At 39.3% G+C, this 22242-nt stretch overlaps 1 protein-coding gene across 2 annotated transcripts; it reads right to left on the minus strand.

The window, feature by feature from the left end:
- Positions 1–5860: 5860 nt before the first annotated feature.
- FBXO8 (F-box protein 8) lies at positions 5861–22188 on the minus strand. 2 transcript variants are annotated; one of them, XM_083460228.1, is made up of 6 exons: positions 21930–22188; positions 15174–15510; positions 13280–13406; positions 11300–11418; positions 8814–9010; positions 5861–8022 (listed from the first exon to the last, which is right to left on the minus strand). In XM_083460228.1, the coding sequence occupies exons 2-6, from the start codon at positions 15500–15502 to the stop codon at positions 7835–7837; spliced, it is 960 nt and encodes a 319-aa protein (XP_083316354.1). In that variant the 5' UTR covers positions 15503–15510; positions 21930–22188; the 3' UTR covers positions 5861–7834. The 2 variants fall into 2 exon arrangements, with proteins under 2 accessions (XP_083316354.1, XP_083316355.1); XM_083460229.1 differs by lacking the exon at positions 21930–22188 and adding an exon at positions 18806–18943.
- Positions 22189–22242: the final 54 nt, after the last annotated feature.

Genomic DNA, 22242 nt, shown 5'->3' on the forward strand with positions numbered 1-22242 from the left:
AGTAGCCATGCTACTACCATGGCTCCCTGAAAGTGAACTGAATCTCTCTAAAAAGATATTTTAAAGCCTGTACCTTTCCTAATCCATATATGGCACAATCCTTTTTGAAAGGAAACCAAGTACTTTTATTTTTATAAGTCATGTGGAACATTTTTTCATCTTTCTTTTACTGCCAACTGACGGAGACTTGTTTGCTGTAACTTCTGAAAACTCCGTGAGTAAAATATTCACTTATTTGTGAAGCTAAGAGTGTGTGATTTATTCTAGCCTAAGTATTTTTATGGGGAATGTTTGTTTAAAGGTGGATGGGGGCAGATGCAAATCAAACTCAGTTTTAATGTGCTTGGAGCAATCTCCATTCTGCTAACCCTGTTACTGGAGAGTAGGAATCTTTTTTATAAACTTCTCAAACACAGCCCTCTATAATGCAACCTTTTGTTTCAGGACCCACTTAATCTACCACCTGTGTGCAGACTGGTTCATGTATGCCAGTCTGGGAGCCAATGCTATAAAGCTCAGCTCAGACTTCTTGTGGCTACAAAGTATGTGATGGGCTGTGTGAATAATTCCTAATTGTGCTTAGGATCAGAATCTTAGGATCAAACTGGGCACTTTTAGACTGCAGCTAAAAAATGAAATGGACCTCTTCACCAGTGAGTTTCTTAAGTGGAAAGGCCCTTCCCAGGCTCAGAGTCTAAGCAAGGACAGGATGATTAATTTTTCCCAGGGCAGAGTTGCAATCCCTGGAGGCTGCTTTGCTTAACCCTGCTTTATAGCAGCTGCTCATGCCCTTGATGCTACTACAGATAACCAGCAGGCGCTCTGCAAAGGGGAAGCAGACAGACCTCTCCCCTTGATTGGAGACGTCAGGGGGAAAGATTTGCTGTAATATCTCCAAATACCTTGCAAGAAGTCAAATGACAAGAGAAAGCGTAAGACAGAGAAAGAGGGGGCCAGAAAGCCAGGAAAAAACCTAGGACAGATAGTTTAATCACCACCCTCCGGCTAACCTTGGCAGATATGCAGACTTAATAAAATGTCACAGAAAAGAGAGATTTAGGTGTGTGTGTGTGTGTGTGTGTCTTTCACAACTGCCTAACATGAATAAATTCAACAAGTAAAGCCCTTTTATGCTAGCTCTATACCAGAATCGCTCATTTTCCATCGTGGCAAAGCATTTTGGGAGGCGAATAGGTGCATGCACACAAATTCAGGGGAGGGAAGGAACAACACAATTCAAGGAAGAAGGTTCTTTGTTGCCTGTGTAACAAAGAGGATGAAAAGAACAGAGAGCGCAAACCTGAGATGAAACACATCAAAAATACTCTTCTTCATGCATCCAGAATGACTGCAGTTTAACTAAGGCCAAAGGCAGAATTTCTGTTTGAGCATGGACTTAAGCTTAGGTTTTCTTGTATTAATTTGACAAACGTACAATATTGTTTCTATAGTTATGTCTTTCTCGACAGGGTCAGCTGTTGCTAAGTTACTGGGTACAATTGTAACTGCATAATTAACAGTCAATAAAAGGATTAAAAATGTAATTATTTTTGAAGTGGAAAGCTGAAAATATTCTAGATGGCTAAAGGTTTTGTTTTAATATTCTTTGCCTGTAATCCTATACCCACTTGTGATGGAGTCCCATTGTCGTTAATGAGGCTTACTTTGGAGAAGAATAGAGTTGCAGTTGGAAGGGTCCCGAGGGTCATCTGGTCCAACCCCCTGCTATGCAGGAATCTCAATGCATAGTCCCCCATCCAATTTGAAACCATACTGGATCCTGCTTAGCTTTGCAAATGTGCGAGCTGTTCTATAGCTGCACCACTAAGAGGACAAACACGTATAGGTTTGCACTGGTAGTTAAATAAGGCAGTACATACATATGTAGATGCACCTAGCTTAATAGTGTAATCCTCTACAACAGGGATCAGCAACCTTTTTCAGTTGTGGGCCAGTCCACTGTCCCTCAGACCATGTGGTGGGCCAGACTATATTTTTTTTTTGGGGGGGGGGAATGAATTCCCATGCTCCACAAATAACACAGAGATGCATTTTAAATAAAAGCACACATTCTACTCATGTAAAAACACCAGGCAGGCCCCACAAATAACCCAGAGATGCATTTTGAATAAAAGGACACATTCTACTCATGTAAAAACATGCTAATTCCCAGACCGTCCGCGAGCAGGATTGAGAAGGCAAATGGGCCTCATCCGGCCCCCGGGCCTTAGGTTGCCTACCCCTGCTCTACAAGTTTACTCAAGTAAGCCAAATGGAGCTCAGTGGGGCTTTCCCCCAGGAATAACAGAGTGAGATGGCAGCTAAGGCTTTAGTTACCTGTTTCCTCAGTCCCTTTGGAGTGCCACTCTCTGGACGATGACACAGAAGCAATCATCTGCAGGGTCTCATGCTGATTAATATTATATCTTACAATCAGATTACATTCACAGTTCTGTTGCAAAGGATCTGTATGAGGCTCACCTCAAAAGCAGGTTATTTTCTGCTTTCCTGTCCGCTCTTCTAATCTGTGAGCAGGGAGAGAGCCTTATCTCTCTCAAAATCCAACAAGACTGTCATATGTTTGCTTATTGGGTGGGTTGGTGGAAAACAGACATTCAATTTAATTCCAGCATCACATATTATTTTTTAGAAAACAACAGAAACCAAATACAGATCTCTAGCATAAAAGAGAGAGAGACCCCTACTTAAGTAACTAATGTAGGTCCCTCTGTCCCAAACAGGTAAATATCTTAACTTGGCATTTAACTGTCAAGCAACCAAAAGACAATACCATTGACAAGTACCTGGTGCTGGCTACTCAGCTTTAATTTTTCCTGGAAAGCTGTTTGGGGCGACAGAGTGGCGTCCGTTTTCCCAGGTTGTTGTTCTGACATACTGCAGTGGTGGTAGAGGGCAGGAGTCTGACAAAATCTCATTAATCATTTTAAATTAAATACAACATTCCTCCTCGTTGCCAAGAAGGAGGCTAACTTTTACAAATGAAAATGCCTTCGGAAAAAGACCCAATATCCCAGCCTTGTAGCTCTCCAAATAAACAGATTTTGAAGGACACATACAGAGAGGAAATAACAGTTTCTAACCTGACTTAGTGATGGGCTGAATTTTCCGGCCCAGCTATAACTCTTCTCCATTTCCTCACAAATTAGATTCTCAGTGTGCTTTACCCCCTCAAGCACACAACAATATAAAACATGAAAACATGACAAACTGTAAAGTATTATTTCTGAAAGGGACTCATTGCTGCTGGATTCAAGCGTTTTATCTAGTTTAGTTCTACCAAACCACACCCACTGAATTTGGGTACTGGGATTTGTTTTCTGAAAAATGGCCTCATAATGACAGGGCTGGACTTTGGTTTGTAATGGTGCCTGCAGTGCAGGGCAAAATGGTACTCCTTGCCCCCTCTAGTCCACATACAGAAACTGACTAGATATACTGGCAGCAGATGTTGTTCTCCATTGCATCCAAGGACAGCAAGCTAGTTGTGGGAGGTGCAGGATGGCCATGTTGCACACAAAGAAACATTTGCCACCTGAGGTGATTGCCTCACTCTACCCAATGGTAGGGACAGCCGTGCATTCAGATTTTGCCGAGCCTTCTGTGGAAAGGTTTCACAGTCAGAACACACTCCATATTCTCTCATTCTATATAAACATGGTGAAGAGGAAGTTTTGGTTTCTTAAAAAAATAAAATACTGTGGTTTAACTTGCAGGCAGTTACTTGGTTGGCGGTCTCTGGTAAAAAATGAAGCTATAGCCAAGTGAAAGAGAGCTGGTTCATCTTGTTTAGGAAACAAAAAATGGCTAGCATAAGCCAGAGGGATTGCAGAGGATTAGGGGGGGGGTGTTAAAATCACTGTTACAGCCTTTTTCATTTCTCTTCTTCCAGCAGTATAGGGCTTCCAGCTTATTTATGAAGAGACTCTTTAGCTTCAGAGGAGGAAGAAATCTACAGCGGAAATCAATCTCATCATTGTGTCTCCATTCTATGAAAAGCTGAGGGCAAAGTGAACATAGCACCATGGACAGACACTAGAATGCCAGTTTCTGTCCCACTTGTGTACACCCTGTTCCAGCATGCCCCAAACAATAAGTGGGTTGGCGGTGTCATTGAACACAGCGGATGGAGGCAAGACAACATTCCAGCATGCAAACAAAGGTAGCAGCTTTAAACAAGGTGGCACGGCATAAGCTAAACCAGCCTTGCTACTTGCTGACATTCTTCGGACTTTCTCACACCCACCCTTAAGTATAGGTCAGGTTGATTGCTTCATGGCCAACTAAGTTTTTTAAAAACCAACCAAGCAAGCAACCTGGGGAGGTGCCACACTGTGGGAAACAGGTCTGGTTCTTTCTCTCTCTTTAACTTACTCTAAGAGCAGATGAGTTATCAGGGAATGCCCCAAGTCACCTTTATGGTGATAGATTACAGGCAACTCCCCATTTATGTGTGTTCAATATGTGTGCGACCGTGCACACACGCATCAACCCAAACCTGGAAGTGACCCATTAATGTCACAAAAAGGGGCGGCATAGTGTTTGCAGGCTTTTCCAATCCTGTTTCAAATATATGTGATTTCACAGATGTGTGTGATGTCTTGGAATGTAACCCCCATGTAAAATGGGAGTTGCCTGTATTCCAAGATTTGCCCATGAGGGCTTTGAACCCCGTGGGGCAGGGTAGGCAACCCTCTGGAAGCTTGTTTGGTACTGCTAAAGCTGCCATACTGATTAATTAAGGTGTGGCCAATGGGTTCCTTCCTTTTTATAGATATTGGAAGGATCTGCAGATTTCAGTTCTGCACAGCTGGAGCACCACTGCCAATCTCTTGTTTTAAATGTCAATGAAGTTGCAGCTCTTAGTTAACCCTATGTCTGTCTTCTGACTAAGGGTGAAAATGATTTTAATTTCATTGTAAAATTAAAAGTCCAATTTCACAACCAAACTGTGTTGAAAATGTGGCTCACAGAGCCACAGAATAGTTGGGTGACTATTTGATCACAAACGTGCACTGCAGACAAACACTTAACAAGAGTGTTCCTAAAAAAAAAGCACCGTCAAAATAGTTAAAGTGCAAGCTTAGATTTATACCTAAACATGCATGCTATTTGAAGGACTCTTATTCATCAGTTTAATAATAATCTAGTTAAGACTAACATCCCATTGAACTTTATACTTACATCTGCATAGCCATCCTTAGGACTGCACGATAGTAATATTAAAAGCCTTTTAGCACAGTGGGACAGATTTGCATGCAGATTGTGAAGTTTGTATCTTATTACACTTTAAATGAAAATGAAGCCAAAACATGCATGGCGAGGGAAACAGGAAATCCTTCAAGTCTGTCCTTTGTTCATTTTAATAATGCTTTGGAGATTAGAGGAGACGATTTTCTAAAAGCAGTAAAAAAAAAAAAAGCTGGTAATCAACTCTAAGCTTATTGAGTGAGATATTTATTTAAAATAACCATAAAAGTGGGCAACATATTCCTCAATCTGCATTTCATGTCTTCATTTGCAATTCACTAGGAAGCATGCCTGCCTCCCCCCCCCCCATTTTTCTTTTTAAAGAAATCTGTAGTGTAATTTGGAGTTTCTTCTAAATGGTGTAGCTATGCACTTATATTGGCTGAAAAGTAATACCAGTTGTCAAGCTAAGAAACTACAAATGAGTAGTTCACATAAATCATGAATCCTAGTAATTGGGAAAAATCAATTATAATGAATTAAATAGCATTATCAAGCACTGTCAACACCACATTACTTCAAGTGGTGTTTTAAATCTTTTCAAAACAGACACACACAGCCTTTGTCAGTCGAGGACCTTTTAGTCAGTAGATTCTTCTTCAAATTTGTCCTTTATTTGAAGCTTTGAGAAATGTTTTAACTTATTGCATGTTTAAAGATATATTAAATGTATCCTCCCAAATGTAGGATGGGTTTAACTTGCTTTGCAAAAGATACAGAGTAGCCCTGAAAACAAGGAATAGCAGCTGTACAAGATTTCCCCCGCATCTAAAATAAAACTGAATGAAACTGATATACTGAACATCTACAAAACATGGAACTGAAATTTACACATTGAACACATTTCTTTGCTTTTGGATGTCTGAGTTTTCTATGGAAATTTTGAGGCCCTGGGTAAGTTTTTATATTGGGACTCAAACTTTTCCTGTGGCTAATGTTTGTCTACATTATAGCATGAGTTATATTCCATATCAAAGCTGGCTTTAGTTATGCCTGTATTAAGGGATGGAGAGGGTTTAACTACCATCCCTACGAGATTTTTATAAAAACCTTATCCTCCCTCACCCAAAAAAGAAAATAACCTATTTCCACACACTGGGATTGGTCAAAGGGAAAAAAAGCAGGTTCAGTTATTTGTGAAGAAATGAAAGGAACCCAAGCTGCTTAATTTCCATAGCTTTTAAATATCTTCTTTAACATTTCATTATCATAATCATACTGTGAAACTCCATGAGCATATATAGTTCTTGGGTGGGCTATTCTACGGAAAAATGGACACCAGCTATAACTGAGGGGGAAATGGACGTTTTCCCACTTGTGAGTTATGATTATTGTGTTTCACCTGTGCCAGCTCAAGTAATGCTTGTGCTGCTGTTGGTGAACGATACTGCTCAGATAATTCTCACAACCTATTCACAGGCACTGTAGTAGGTAGCAGCAGAAAGTAACTGAGAAAGGAGAATTTTCCATATGCAAGGCACACTTGGGATACTCCAGGCAGGAGAGAGATTTAATTGCATAAAGTGGAACTTTACACATACAGTGCGGTTTTCTCATTTCTCCCACCTCAAGAATTCCTGAGCATCATCGATCTTTCTGAATAGTTGGGTCAGGACTTGAACAGGAGGAATTGGTGGAAATTGGGTAAGAGGGACCGTATGCAAACAGAAATGCCTTAGGCTTGTGCAAAGGATCCCAGCCACTAATTCTAGGTCAAATTCACCAAGAATGTCTCTTGCTTAAGTGGAAATGAAATGAATCAGCTGTAATGCAACTGTTCTCGCATAACCTCCATGCTTTTCAGTGTTAATTTTTTTATTATTACTATTTCTGGGCAGCCGCTATGAAGGCACCCAACCCTGAGGAGCCATAGCTACAAAAAATGTCCCATGTTTTAAGGCACTAAACACTGAGGCACAAAGACAGCCAGATACTACACAATTCTGCTAGGCTGGTGGCTGCAAATGGCAGTTTAGAATCTAAAATGCTTTGTGTCTTTAAATTAGCTTTTGAAGAGTGCGCACACCAAATGCTATTAAACAAAGGCAACAGCAAAATGAACCAGAGCAGTCTCACAAAGTAAAGAAATAAATACGAAAAGACATAGTCTAGTCTAGAGAGAGACAGGAAATTTTTTAGTTAAAATATTTTACAATAAAATAATTATGGTTATAAATCTCTTTAAATATGTACACATTACATGGTATTTTAAAAAAACAAAAGAACTGGTTAAAGTGTTCAAGCAAATCTACTGCATAAGTCCACCATCTTGTCAGTTTAAAATCATAATGTCAGTTTAACATTCAGAAATTGTAACATGTCAAACTAATGGTAATTTTTGTGCAAACTGTAAGCAAAAATTTTAAAAAATCCAAAATTCTTCAGTTCTCATGGTAAATTGCTAAAAAAATGTTGTTCTTGTACATTTTTGATTGCAGACGGAGGTTAGAATGACCAGCACTAATATAACCCCCATATCTACCAACAAAACAAACAAAACCCAAATCTCATTGGAGATCCAATTCCTTTTAAACTATAAATTCTAAGTCCTAGCAACTTGTGCTTTTTAGGCAGCCACATGGCCTATAAGGTAGATATTGTCATAAAGGTGCCCAACGAAATCTTCACTAATGTTCTGAGCAGCGCGGCGTGTATTTCGGATAAATTCTCTCTTTGACATTTTATTTTTCACATGAGGACTAGTAAGATCAATGGAAAGCAGAATCAAAGAGTAGCATAGTACATAGACAGCATCTAAGGGGAAAGGGAAGAAAAAGTCATGACTTTGAATAGATAACATTTTAAGAAAACACAACAACTTTTTATAACTGATTTTTTAAACAAATATTTTTTAGGGCATGGCCCTGCCAATGTTTTTCTTGGGGTTTGTTTTTTTAAAACAGTCAACATAATTAAATTTTATGAAATAAAATAAATAAATCTACTCTAAGCATGACTGTCTGGATCAACTAAGAGTACTTAAAATGTTTTTTATTATCATAAGTGTTTTTAAAGGGCTGGGTGGGGAAAAAAAGAGGGCTTTGTCTGGTGGGTTGGTGTTTTTTTTGCTACAGGTATCTTCCTGGAGAAGGTGTTCTATAACTGGGCTTCCAATTCCAAAATAGTCCTATCTCTTGCTCTAACAAGCTTCACCTATGATGCATCAATATTCTTGAGTTAAAGAAGAAACAATCACAGGTAAAGGAATGGAGCACAGAGAATATGACTATACCTGGAATGCTGTACACAATGCTTACTAGAGGTGTCCATCTAACCTGAGCAATCCACTGTGTAGTTACTGGTGCTCAAATCACACTAAAACCAATCTGAGCTTAAAAGGAACATAAGCCTGTGTTGGGTTACAGTAAATATATTTACTGGGAAATAAACTCCATTAACGCATTACTAAGCCATAAGGATATGCAGATTCAGAGCTCTTAAATCATGCAAGACCTAAAAAGAAACATTTGCATATTTGTCAGGTCTTGATTAATACTACAAAACAACATTCCACACCATCTAAACTGCAGGCCATTTCTTCTTACCTGGGCTAAGGCCAAGTTCTCTCATCAAATCAGGGTTACAAGCACAAAATCTGTGTGAGAACTTTGTAATAAGAGTCTCAAGATATTCGCCACGCTCCTCAGGGGCATGAATGTGCTTGAAAAACTCTCTTAGTGCATTTGGCAAGAACTGATTTCTGAAGTTGTGTAGCGTCACAAGGTCATCTAAAACATCTCGCCTAATTAAAAAAAAAGGAAAAAGAAAAGACAAGTGACAATTATGCAAAACACAGTTTTAAAACTTATCAGTGAAACCTATGCAAGTCTACTCAGATGCAAGTCCCAGTGAATTCAATGGAACCTACCCCAGGTGTGTATAGAACTGTAACCATAAGGACTTTGGGGGGAGGGTTACTTTTCCTTTCTAAATCCTTCATTTCATCAAGACAGTAAAGGAAGATCTACAAACCGGAACAAACAGTATACAGTTCAACTTAACATATATTTAGCATGATAGGTGTGATTTGTACTATAAAGAACACCAAAGTATTATGATCCTGTCCATTGGTATAGCAGGTTAAAGGGTGTTGCAATATGTATAGTTATTTAATTTCTGTAGATATAGAATGGCAAAAATATATTGCATTGCAAGTCTGTATGTATCAACAACATATTGTAAAAAAACCCCAGACATCATAATATATCAAGATATGCAAATAATGGAAAACAAAACCTCCCTCTGCTAGAGAAAGATATGGCAATAAGACTAACACAGTTCTTTTAAAATATTGAAACAATGCACTGTAATGCAATCAGATATGCCACAGAAACATCTGATGATGGTCATATATCATATATGCACGTAGTACAGTAGTCTGTACGACTGGTTCATTGATAGCTACTAGAACTGGAAAAATAAGTAACAGTTCTGAGGCTGCTGTTTTCAATTACAAGATGGCTCTTTGAGTGGATCATACATATGTGTTCATCTCTTAATGCGCCCAACCTTAAGAATCTGCATCGCATTGTCCATGAGACTGTATATCCTGGACACTTCCTCAAACTTTTCAGGTTGCAACAGCTCTCAGTAAGTGCCAATCAAGATTACATGAACATTCAAAATATTTTCAATACAATTTACAACCTAATCCTACATAGGCAATTTCCAAGGAGCTTACTTCCCAGATACATATATACAGAACTGAAACCTTAATATTTCAAACACCTGAGCCATCAACTGACAAATAAACAAAGCCAATTACAGATAATATTAAACAATAATACATTTCATATGAACACATTTACAACGGAGAATGTCAGATAAAAGGAAGAGAACACATGGTGGAAGAGGTATACAGGAAGCAGGTCACAACAGGCACCTCTGCTATACGTTAGTTACAGCCTCCAATTACAGTCCAGGTTTTTACCAAAATGAGTTGTCTCTAAAACTCTAAAATTCATTTCATCCTCAGATCACTTTGATATCCTTTCTGACATTTGTCTATGGGTTTTTGTATATGGAACATTTTTTGGGTTTTTCTGTTGTACATTTTGCTTTTTCTCTTTCTAAGGGCCTATTTACATGTTCCATTTTCCTACTCCTACATCTGCTTGGCTCTTTTTAGGCTTTCATTGCTTTACCCTTTGCTTCAGTTCAAAAGAAAACTCCCTGGATAGATCAACAGTGTTGTGGTACCTTAACAGGAATAGATTTATTATGGTGTAAACATTTTGTAGAATACATGGACTTTCATGGACTGGATAAAAGTGAGGGGCTCTCACTTTTTCTCCCAAGATACGTTATAAACGAAATCACAACTTTGACTGTTGTTGTTGTTAATAATAATAATAATAATAATAATAATAATAATAATAATCATCATCATCATCATCAGCAGCAGCAGCGGAGACCACAATTCCAGACATACAGTACACAGTGAGCCAATAAAAACCAAAGTTAGCAGTCAAGAAAACAGGTCTGGAATTCCTTCTGCAAACTAGATAGCTGTCCCAGGGCAGCAACCCAGAGATAGTCTTGAGCATGTAAACAAATAATTATTCCTAGGAAATCCTCAATACCATATATGGATAGTATATTTTTAAAATAATATCAAGAACATCTGAATTTGCTCAAGCACTATAATGCTTACTAGCTTGAACCTAACATGGCTAAAGAAATGATTCTACAACTGGGGCAAGTGGGTGACAGATGCAACCTGAATAAGATTTTAACTGAGGGATTACTTTCCTTTCCAGAATTTGAAGTGTTTGATGAAGAGCAGAGGAGCATCATTCCAATTAATGCTAGATTTCTATTACAAGAAACTTGATATCAACACATTTTTCCACTACCGGGTAAATTTAATTGGTAAAGTGCCAAAAAAATAAAAAAGATCCTCAGCTTTGCCGTCACTAAATTGATGTATTTTATTATTAACTAATGCCCCATTCTTCCAGAGTTTCAAAAGAAAATACAACTCTACTAAATAAAAGGGAATACAATGCTTCCCAGTTTATAATAAAGTTACCTTTCATCAAGATAGATTCTCAGTTTCTTCCAATTTAGTGTTCTTGTACAGAAGATAAACTTAGCTATTTCCTTTGGTGAATCATCCAGTATTCCATTGGACATGAAGTAGTTGACTCCCTGGGACAAAGAGATGTTTTATATATGCAATATTAGGTTTTTGTGCTCAACAGGGGAATTTGGAATGGAACAAATCCTAATAACGATGAAGAAATTCTATCTTCAGAACTACATTTCAATATATGCCATCCAATTCATATGCAAATAAAACATGCATTAGTGTAGTTATGAATGGGATTTTATATGTAGTAAAGCAGCAGGAAACATACTTCCTTCAACATGAACCTTCTCTCTTTTTTGATTGTGTGTGTCATATTAGGTTGAAATTTAAGACGGCTGTGGAACTGTACTTCATTTCCTAACTGGGTATCATGCTGAAAATTTAGTCAGTCTTTATTATTTAGCATTCATTTTACTTTAAAAGAGTCATTTTCATGTCCTGCTGTGTACAAGATCACATTCAAATGAATGCATGGTTTTGAACTTATAAGATGTTAAAATGCAGGCATGTTTAGCTTGCACATGTCTTGAAACCATATAACATATTCTAAATGTTAAAAAATATATTTCAGGAAACTCACAGACCAGCATGTGCCGTAAAATATGTTATTTGTCTAGTTCTTATAATCAAATTACAGAAATATTGATTACATTTTCTAGACTATTCTTGCTCTATCTAAACCAGGCATGGGCAAACTCATCCCTCCAGATGTTTTGGGAGTACAACTCCCATCATTCCTAGCTAACAGGACCAGTGGTCAGGGATGATAGGAGTTGTAGTCCCAAAACATCTGGAGGGCCGAGTTTGCCTATGCCTGCAGTCTAAATACATGAGGAAGAGAAGAGGAAAACTGCTCACACACGTTTAATGAAAATTATAAAATATATGATGAAACATAACACTTGCACAAGGCACTTCTGGTATCCTCCCACTGGAAACTGCACCTACTCCCAACAGCAGCTTGTGCTCCTTCATCAGTGTTTGTCCTTGCTAAAAGCAGCAAGGAAGCCATAACTAGTTTGCTACTGACAAGAACAGATTAGCTGATGGTCCTATAGTGCAAGTCTGAGGAACCTTTTGGGCCCAGCAGGCCAGATCTTTATCACCCCCAAGCCCATAGGCCAGCTTTGACAAGTGGATGGGAAACCCTCATTTGTCAATCACCTGATGTCATAATGAGGACTGACAGGTGGGTAGTCTGCCCACCTAAGTTGGCTCAAGGGGGTGATTACCTAACATTTCTTTATTTCAACAAAATAGCTTTACAAGACAGAAAAAGCAAACAGAAAATTAGAAAATGAACATGATCAAAAAATTAAGGGCTCTAAACACACACAGGATGCATAAATGTAACACATAACAGTATTTAATTTATTTGGAGTATTTCTAACCCACCTGCTAACCAAAGCTCTCAGTTATCAAACCCGCTACTTTAGATTTAAGGTTTGTTTCAGCATTACAAAGTGATCAGAGACAACTCCGTCCTTTGTTAAAGTAAAACAACCATTATGAGTCAAACTTTCTTTGTTTCTTAATTCCATAACAAAGCTGAAGTTCCAATTAATGAACAGCTTTAGTACACTGGATTGTGTTAGCGTTTTGTGCCACAACTGCATATGTTTATTTTCTCATTTTTTCTACAAATGAGACATTTATTCACAAACCTGAAGTCAAAGGCAAAGTAAAAATAACATACTTTCTGTTAAACCTTAATCCTAAAACATTTGCTTTAAGCAAGTACAAATGGATTTCAATAAAATGTACATCCAAAAAGTATGCTTCTAATTAATGATTATTATTATTCAATTGTACATCTAGTGGGCACTTCTATGCTCCACTAACGTTAGAACTGCCCAGCAGTTTAGAAACCAACAAGAGCACCAGAACTATCACCAACACTTACTATTGTCATCAACTCACCTCTTCTGGATTGGCATTAAAGGTGAGGCTGCCTTCATCCAACTGCATATACAATTTTCTAAATGAAAATCCCAGAGGCGGACGTTTATTGTATATGGAACAGTGACCCCAAGTGGATTTGCACAATCTACAAAAATGGAGGAAGCATGTTCAATATGGAAATAGGTTATGCTCTAATTAATTTTCAGGTCCAAGATTTCAGGATTCTAAGAGCCCACCAGATATTACAGTAGTACTTGAAAAGTACCACTTAATGTTTCAGTTATATAACTTAGTACACAGACTTTAATAGGAGTTTTCTAAATAGTCTAAAACATACTTTTCATTATGTTTTATGAACATGAGTGAACCAATTAAATACCTAGGATTTGCACAACTACCGAAAAACTGACTTATTTTTTTGTACTGCATCATTGCCAACGCAAGTAGTATCAGTACAAAAATCTTCCAAACATATACATGTCTAAATTTCCACACAGAAATAGTTAAACAGATAACTGTAAGTTCATGTAAGCCTCTGTAGCGTGAGGGGCTTAATGAATGGTGCTATCCAGTACTTGCCTTCTCATCGTAAAAGTCTCATTAATTAATATTTCAGAGACTAACCGGGTAAGTAAATGTAAACATCAGTTGACCCAAGCTTGAATCTTAAAAAAATAATAAACCTACCAGGCATTAGGAGAAGCTTTACTTTCAGATAATTTATCAATTCACAGAAAAGGAATGTCATCCAGTGTGTGGTTGTTCTGCTTCATGCAGGATTACAACCCAGTACTGCCTATCCTTTAGACAGTATATAATAAGAAAAGAACACCTAACTATATCTGGAACTTGGTGCTTTAGGGTACAATTGAACTATTAAATTTATTTTTATGAAAAAAATAAATCTCATGAAAAAATTCAAGACGTATTTCCAATCGCATGGGTCAACACATTCCTTTTACCCTTCCAAGGGCTTGCTCTGTACAAAATCTTATTAATGCACACCCACATGTTGGGAAGTGGCACACACAAAACTCATTTTCTCCACTCTCCATTTTTTGTGACCAGTTAGTAAGGTGTAGCCAGGCAAGCAGTTGTTTTGAGCATTATGAAGAGAAGGCTAGCTTTCTGCTTCCAGAAACATTACTGACTGGTGCCATTACACAAAAACAGGCCCTTTCCATTTAAGACAACCTTGTAGCCCAAAGTGCTGATCTCGAAAATATTTGCACTATCAAATTCAGCAAGCCATATGTAGACCAGGGTAGGAACTGAATTTTCATGAGCAATTGAATACTTGTGATAGCTATGCTGAAGGATAGTTCAAGAAGCAGCCACAATGAGTTCAGTGTTATGTTTCATGCTCTCACCAAACATGTAGTTTCACTTTAGAGTCTTTAGACCAGGCATAGGCAAACTTGGCCCTCCAGATGCTTTGAGACTGCAATTCCCATCATCCCTGACCACTGGTCGTGTTAGCTAGGGATTATGGGAGTTGTAGTCCCAAAAACATCTGGAGGGCTGAGTTTGCCTATACCTGCTTTAGACCATCATGTACCTAGTTTTTTAATAGAGCCGTTACAGTTTCCACAAGGGTAAGAAGCACGTGCAAGAACGCTAACCATTTCTGAAATGCCTCTGCATGACCTGAGAGCACACTTTTTTTCTGAAGTACCATCACCTTTGAAAACTTAAGTTAATTGCTCCTAAAGTTCTATCACTCTGTACTCTCCTTATCGGCTTTAAGTTGCAATTTGGAGACTCAAAAAGCCTAGTTAATTAGCTACAATTACAATTACACAGTAGTTTTTCATTTTTGATGTTTTGTTTAAAGAAGCAAGTGGTTTGGACAAGAAATCCTGGATCTAAATTGACTGTTGTAACCTGTGCTCATGACCTCTCATTAACTTACCCTTGCCAAAGAAGCTCATCATTAGCAAGATCCTGCCAAACACATGAAGCCAGACAGAGGTCTGTTGCATTCAGGTATGACAAAATGGTAAAGCTAAGTTCAGGAGGCAACATTTCCAGGTTGATGAACCCTTCTTGTTCTTTTGACTTCCGAGTTTTCAACAGATGGTAAATGTCAATGCCTCCCTGTGCATGTTTCCGATGGTTTGCGTTTGAAACGTTATTAGCAGCTATCCTTCTACCATGCTCTCTGGACAGATAGCTTTGTCCCGCGTATCCCTGGTGTTGCAGCTGCTGGTTCCTGGCCACTCTCCACAGCCCCTGACCCATCTGCAAGCCTGCAGGTTGTAAAGGGGGGAGGAACACAAGGATACACCCAGATTAGTTCATTAACCAACAGAAGCAACAGTTTCATAGTCATGTTTGTAAGAACAAGCAAATAAAGTCTATGGTTCTACATGCAATTATGCTTAAACAGTGCACAGCATTAAAGTGATTTTCACCCAAAGGATTACAAAATGAATGAAAGGCATGACAAACATAACCCATAACAGCATTCTCCAACCTGGTGCCCTCCAGTTGTTTTGTACTACAACTTTCATTCATCCGAACTACTAGCTTTTAAAAAATCAAGCTGGTATATTTACTTTGACACTTCAGAAAACCATTAAAATGTCATTGCAAACAACCACCACCAACAGAAGTCTTATAACTGTACTAGAAAGCATTCAGGTAAGCTTGCAGAAACCAGGAACACTTTCACTGTGGTTTTGCAGGAAATAACTCTTTTCCAAGTATCTTATGAGACTGTGGTGTTTAAAAACTTTTTGTCCCTAGTATATAAATATAACAACTAGATTTTATTTTAGTTTATTGTGTTAAAACAAAGCACACATGCTTTTAAGCAGCTTATCAGGTGTTTGAGAAAACTGGAAATGCATGATTGAAGCTATTCGATGGAAGACTTTATACTCCAAGAGCTATTTTTTCTGCTCAGGCTTAATGAAGTCCACTTTATTATGACTATCTATATTTCCAAATTTATACCCTTTGCCACTTCCTTTTATGGGCGAGATGAAAAATGCAACATTTTTGGGAAGTAGGTCAGGTAGAGCAGCACCTCTTAAAAGCTGCAAGAGACAGCTCATTGAAAGATCAGCCCTTTCCCTATGTATGTGTGTGAAAGGAATTTCTACTTTGGGAAAGGGGGGGGGGGGCTGAATTCTAGCAATTGTTCTCCACAATTATTTGCCAAATAATATTTTACAAGTTCCAGCTTTGAAGGCAACTTTAGGACAGCTGTTTAGGACTTGGAAATTCTTTCACTTCTCTCTAGCATTAAGGGAGCAATGACATTGCCTAGATAAACAAACTGCACTAGGAAAGGAGTCATGGCAATACATGTGAGGCTGCATTGTGTATACAGATGGAATACTTAAATCCTGTTGATTTCAATAGAATATAACAGCAGCTTAGAGTTGTGCAAAGGACTGTATCCTAAATATGTCCAACATATGTTTTAGACTGCAATTAAAAACATCCTCCCTGAAGTCTAGTTCAGTCACCTTGTAAATTAGGCACCTACATTACGTTTTTCAGTATTAGCTTGTATTTACTAAAAAGCTGAAGGAAAGCTGTATAAGCTCATAGTTTCTCATCATAAAACCTGCTAATTTTAGTGGGGCTTGTGCAGGCAGAACAGGCTTTCCAAGGTCAATCCCCAAACTCAAGAGTAGTTATCCGTTCTTGACTTGAACATAGGCACATGAACAGAATAAACTTTTAGAGAAAGAATGCATGTTGTGACAATATAGAACTTGTCAAATCTCTTAATGTAGAACAATTATATGAACTTTATTTACATGTTTTAAAAGAGATCAACAAAGAAAAGGTAAGAATCCCAACAACTTATCACAAGAGTAATCAGAAGATGGTTCACAAACTACAAATCTGGACCAACCCCCCCACCAAACAATTCAGTAACAGTAGTGTAGGCTGCTGAGTGAGGAGATTATGAAGGCTTGATAAGGCTGACAGCCTTATCTTGCCCATCCATGATCATACATACAAATGAGCAAAGCCAGATTAAAACAACAACGACAACCATGAGTCTTGCACAATTCTTAGAAGGTCAACAAATCAAAGGTCTCCTGAATTAGGCCATAAATGCGAACTCACGATGGAAGAAACATAGCCCAGAATCTCAACACTGCTCTAGTAATTTGCATAAACATGTCCAATCTGCAGCAGCAAAGACATTTAAAGGTACACAGTTCCTAAATCAATTGGGCTTTATAGATGAAATGTTCATTGCAGCTCATTGCTAACAGCAGAGCACGGTATACATCATTTAACCATAAATATAAAAATTCAAAATTAGGCAAAACTTAATACAGGGAGGGCTTCCATGGATAAGGCACTGGGGGCGGGGGTCCCATCTCCTATTTCCTATGCAACGTCATTACATCCAAAACAGTTTTCTATCACTTCAGTACAGTGCACAGCATGTGACAGGCATTAAATAAGAATTGAATGGTATTGAAGAATTAAACTATTTCAGCTGATGGTAATATTAATTACTATTAATCATGCTTTTTACAACTGATAACTCAAATAAGCATTTCAACTTATTTTTGTAACACGGTGTTCTGATCTGCAGCAGATCACAAGCTGTGGACTGTAGTCTAGGAACAACACTACACTTGTAATGACTATGAGCGGAACAAAAGCTTCCGCTTTTCAGAACAAATAATTATGCCAGTTGTTTTGCATTCCAACAATCAGTAGTGTTCAGTACAATTTTATAACATGCTTCTCATCTTTGAAGAATACAGTAAAAATTCATTAACCTGTTCTTAGATGGACAATAAAAACATAGGCAATAAGAAGCAAAAACATACAAAACTTAAATACCACATACACTTCCCCTATTAATACAAGCCTGCTTAAATAAAGATGTTGCATTGCTTTGGTGAAGTGTTTAGAGGCTAGGCTTTGGTGAAATCCAAACTGTAAAGCAGCTATCCAAACTGAAAATAGCCTATATTGCCATATATACTGTTTGCAAGGGCAACTAATGGTATAAGACTGCAAACCGTGCATACTTATCTAGGAGACACACTCAATGGAAATGCATTAGAATCAAATTAAAAATTAACTGAAAATTAATATTTCATACACAACATGGGAGCATTTCACAAGAGAGGCTCTAATAAAACTATATTTGTAACTACTGAAACCTGTCAACAATATTTATAAAAAATAGGTTGTGCTCTCCTTTATACGAAGTACTAACTGAACAGGCTGAAGAGATAAACCAGATTGACATATATAACTACTAGCCAACCAATGACTTCTGTGAAACCAAGAGCTTAAGGCTCTCTGTGGCTTTTCCAAGGATTTATCTCTGCTTTTTTCCTACAAAGCAATTATTTTTAGCAATAATCCTGAGATGGACATTCCAGAAGCTGACTACTGGAACATCTAGGATAAAACCTCATATCCTGTAATGAACAATGCCCATTGGAAGAAACATATAGCAAAAAAGAGCATGACGTAAATAACGAAAAGCACATGCTTTTGTGCAATTTGTCTTTCAGCACTCCCCGCCCCCATTAATAAAGCCAGTATCACCTTTCCCCTTCAGCTGCCAGGGTGGGCAGCCAATGGGCTATAGAATGCCATAGCCTTCCCCTCCATGGCTGGAGAGAGTCAGAGAAGGATGTTTTCTACTGCCAGAGGCTTCTTCACCACCACACCGTTCCTATCAGTGGGGGATGAAAAGGGGAAATATGAGGGTGGAGGCTTGGATCCATAAGATCTAAAGTCCTTCCCCCAACCCCCAAACTGGCCACAAAACTATGCCAACCCGTGAACTACCATAGTTATTTCCTTTTCCCAAACAGGCAATTGCAGCAAAAGAAAAGAAAACCCTTGATCATGGCAGAATTTCTTTTAATTGCCCTGCCCCACCAACTTTCACCCTAGCCAGCAGGGCATAAGAAGCAGCAGTTCCTCTGCCATGGACTCTCCACCCCGCCTCATCTCCACATGATTCCTCTGCCCATCTCTAATAACAACATTATGGATTATTCTGAAGTTTGCATAGGGAAAGCAGGAACACCTTTCAGACACAACCTGTGCACAGTAGGTAACTTCAGCAGAGGACATTTCAAAATTTGCTGCACCAGCACTGCAATCCTATGTATGTCTGCTCAGAAGTAATCCCCACTGAGCACATTAAGAGTTTACTCCTAGGTTAGCACTGAAAAGCTACAGAGAGCCTTAAGCTCTTTGTTTCACAGCAGTCACTGGCTGGCTAGTAGTTACATATGTCAATCTGTTTTATCTCTTCAGGCTGAAATGCAAGAATACATACCACAATAAATTCAGCTTTGCTAAGGAAGATTCTAATCCTTATCTATAACATACATTTTTATGCTGCTACTCTATTTCTATGCATTAAAAGATATCTACTGTATTTGTAACATCATAATGGTGTATCTGATTCTGATTTTATTGATGCTTAGCTAATTTTTAAAATGCTTAATTTCGGTATCTCACCCTGAGTAAATCTGAGAAGCAGCTAAATAAATGCTAAAACTATATAACTAATTGAACAATATCCGACCAAAGCCTAAATGACATTTCTCAAAGTACAAACATGAACAGGTGCCTAATCACCACACTTCAAACTGATGACAGCTACCACAGAAGGTGAAATCCACAAAGCATAAATAATGAACACCCTAATTTTATGCAAAACTATGCATATTAAGCAGGCTGCAGATCTAAATTACAACAAAGCACATATAGTGCCACATTCTATCCACTGTCAAATTCTGTGGGAGCTGGAAAGGAGACTGTCTTAAGTTCTGTCAAGTGCAACTCATTAGCTGCCAGCTTGCACTGATGGAACTGCACAGCTCCAGCACCACACATACACAGGAGACATTGACCGGACATCAGTTCAACTGCACTGCAGATGTCACAGACGTGAGCAGAGAAAGTGATGAAAGAACAGGACCGAAAGTCACTCCCCCTTCCATGGACAAATGTGACTATAATCCCTTCTGATGCAAGATTAACGCTGCATACAGAAAGTATGGATGTTAGAATATTATAATTGATCCACGCCCAAACAGGGCAGGTAGTTCACATTCTCCACACCAAACAAGCGCCGGTGACATGCCATGCTCACCCTCCACAAATGTGTAAGGAGAGAAAACCAACATTCAAGTGAAGTTTGTAATGTAGGGTTCAATCTATAAAATCCAGAAGTGACAACAGAATCATTGCCTTTGCAATGAAACAAAGCCTTGCTTCAAGACATTGGTATCTCTGACCATTCTGACTGGCAAAATAGCAATCCAGGATCTCATCTTCAACACTTAAAAAGTTAAATGCAGCAATGCCAGGACTTAAATTGAGGACTTTAGGCACACAAAACATGTGCTGCACCACTGAGTTGCATCCTCTCTAAACCTTCACCATAACAGGGCTCCATAGCAGAACCTGCCCAAACATATTGCTGTCTAAGGCAAAGGTCAAGATGGTGCTGTCCATACCATACTCAGAAGTTGGCTCAACTGGCAGTTAAACCATACTTCAACATTGGCAACAGGCAAAGTTTAGGGGGTGCGGTGCATGAAAGCCTTTGTGACACCAGCAGTGGTGATCTCTGACAGGGAAGTGTCAAAGGGCTGAGAACGACTAGACAGGCACACCACCACACCAATAATGGTATCTGCTGCCTCAAGCAATTGTCTCACCCAGCCTAAGCACAGGGTCAGTCCTAAAGCCAAAGAGGTAGAGGCAAAGAAAAGTGGCATGTCATAGGCCTGACCAACAATTCAATGTACTGGTGATTTGGAGACCTAGATTTAAAGCAGAAATGGCAAACATCTCTCCAATTAGGATTTTGCTTGTTTTGGCATGCACAAGCTTGTATGGAGAGAAACACCAGTCAGATCATCTATAAACTTCCCTTTATTGATAATTTCAAGGTGAACTGCAAAAATTTAAAATGAGTAGAACTGCGGGAAGGAAGACAGCTTTCAACCTTCCCTTTTTTTGCAGGAAATTCCCTTATTCCAGTGCCGTTTCCCGCTGCTATCCCGGATTGTTAGATATCCCGTAGACTGTCCCCGGGACAGGTGAGACTGCTGATCCCTTATTTTCAAATCTGAAAGTTGACAGCTATGCTAGAGGCACATATCCAATGGCAAAATTGCATTAGTCTATTGAGAAACTGCTACTGAATCCAGCGAGACGTATTCCAACCTAAGTATGCAATAGGACTTTAGCCCAAGTTAACTTAACCAGAAGTTACCTGTTATGCAATCACTTTTCTCGGTTCCTAAATACCCAAATTATTAAACAGGTTTATATATTATTAATTTCCTCCATGCACATGTACCGGAAGGGCTGCCGGCTGGGGGGTGGGGAGAGATTACACCACATTTGAACTACTCCCAGGGCGATTTCAGGCGTGTGACACTCTGAAGAGCCAGAGCTTGTGCAAGGAAGGGATGCGTGGAGGAACTTAACCCTATGAAGGATACAGGCAGCTGGTGCAACTTCCCAGCCATGAAAACCCGCTCAAAGAGAGATGCTGCCCAACCGCATCCAAACCCGGGGGTGGATGAGAGACGGCAAAGTCCGCTCCCCACTCCCCGATTAGCCTCCCGCCGAGGCCGACAACTGGCCGGAGCGCCACTTCCCCCCCCCCGGGTGTCGCGCTCAAGGCTCCCCTTACCTGTGCTAGCTCCAGTCCCAACCGCCGCCGCGACGAGCCGTGTTCAAATCGGGTGCGCGAGCCTTATAAGCAGCGGGGGGGAGGGACCGTCGTCAGGCGGCCTCGTGCAGCCGGCGGAGGAAACGGGCTTCCGGGTCCCTACGCAAAAACATGAGTCGTCACCTCTTCCACACACACCCCAGAGCGTCTAAACGCTTGTTGTTGTTGCTGCTGCAGCTGCCGCCACCGCATATGTTGTTACCGGAAGTGACGTCGGCCCCTCCTGGCCCAGAGAGACCGACGCGGGGTTCGCAGCGGTAGATTCGGTTCCACG

The sequence above is a fragment of the Podarcis liolepis genome (genome assembly GCF_965112155.1).
Source record: "Podarcis liolepis genome assembly, chromosome: 9".
Lineage (NCBI taxonomy): Eukaryota > Metazoa > Chordata > Lepidosauria > Squamata > Lacertidae > Podarcis > Podarcis liolepis.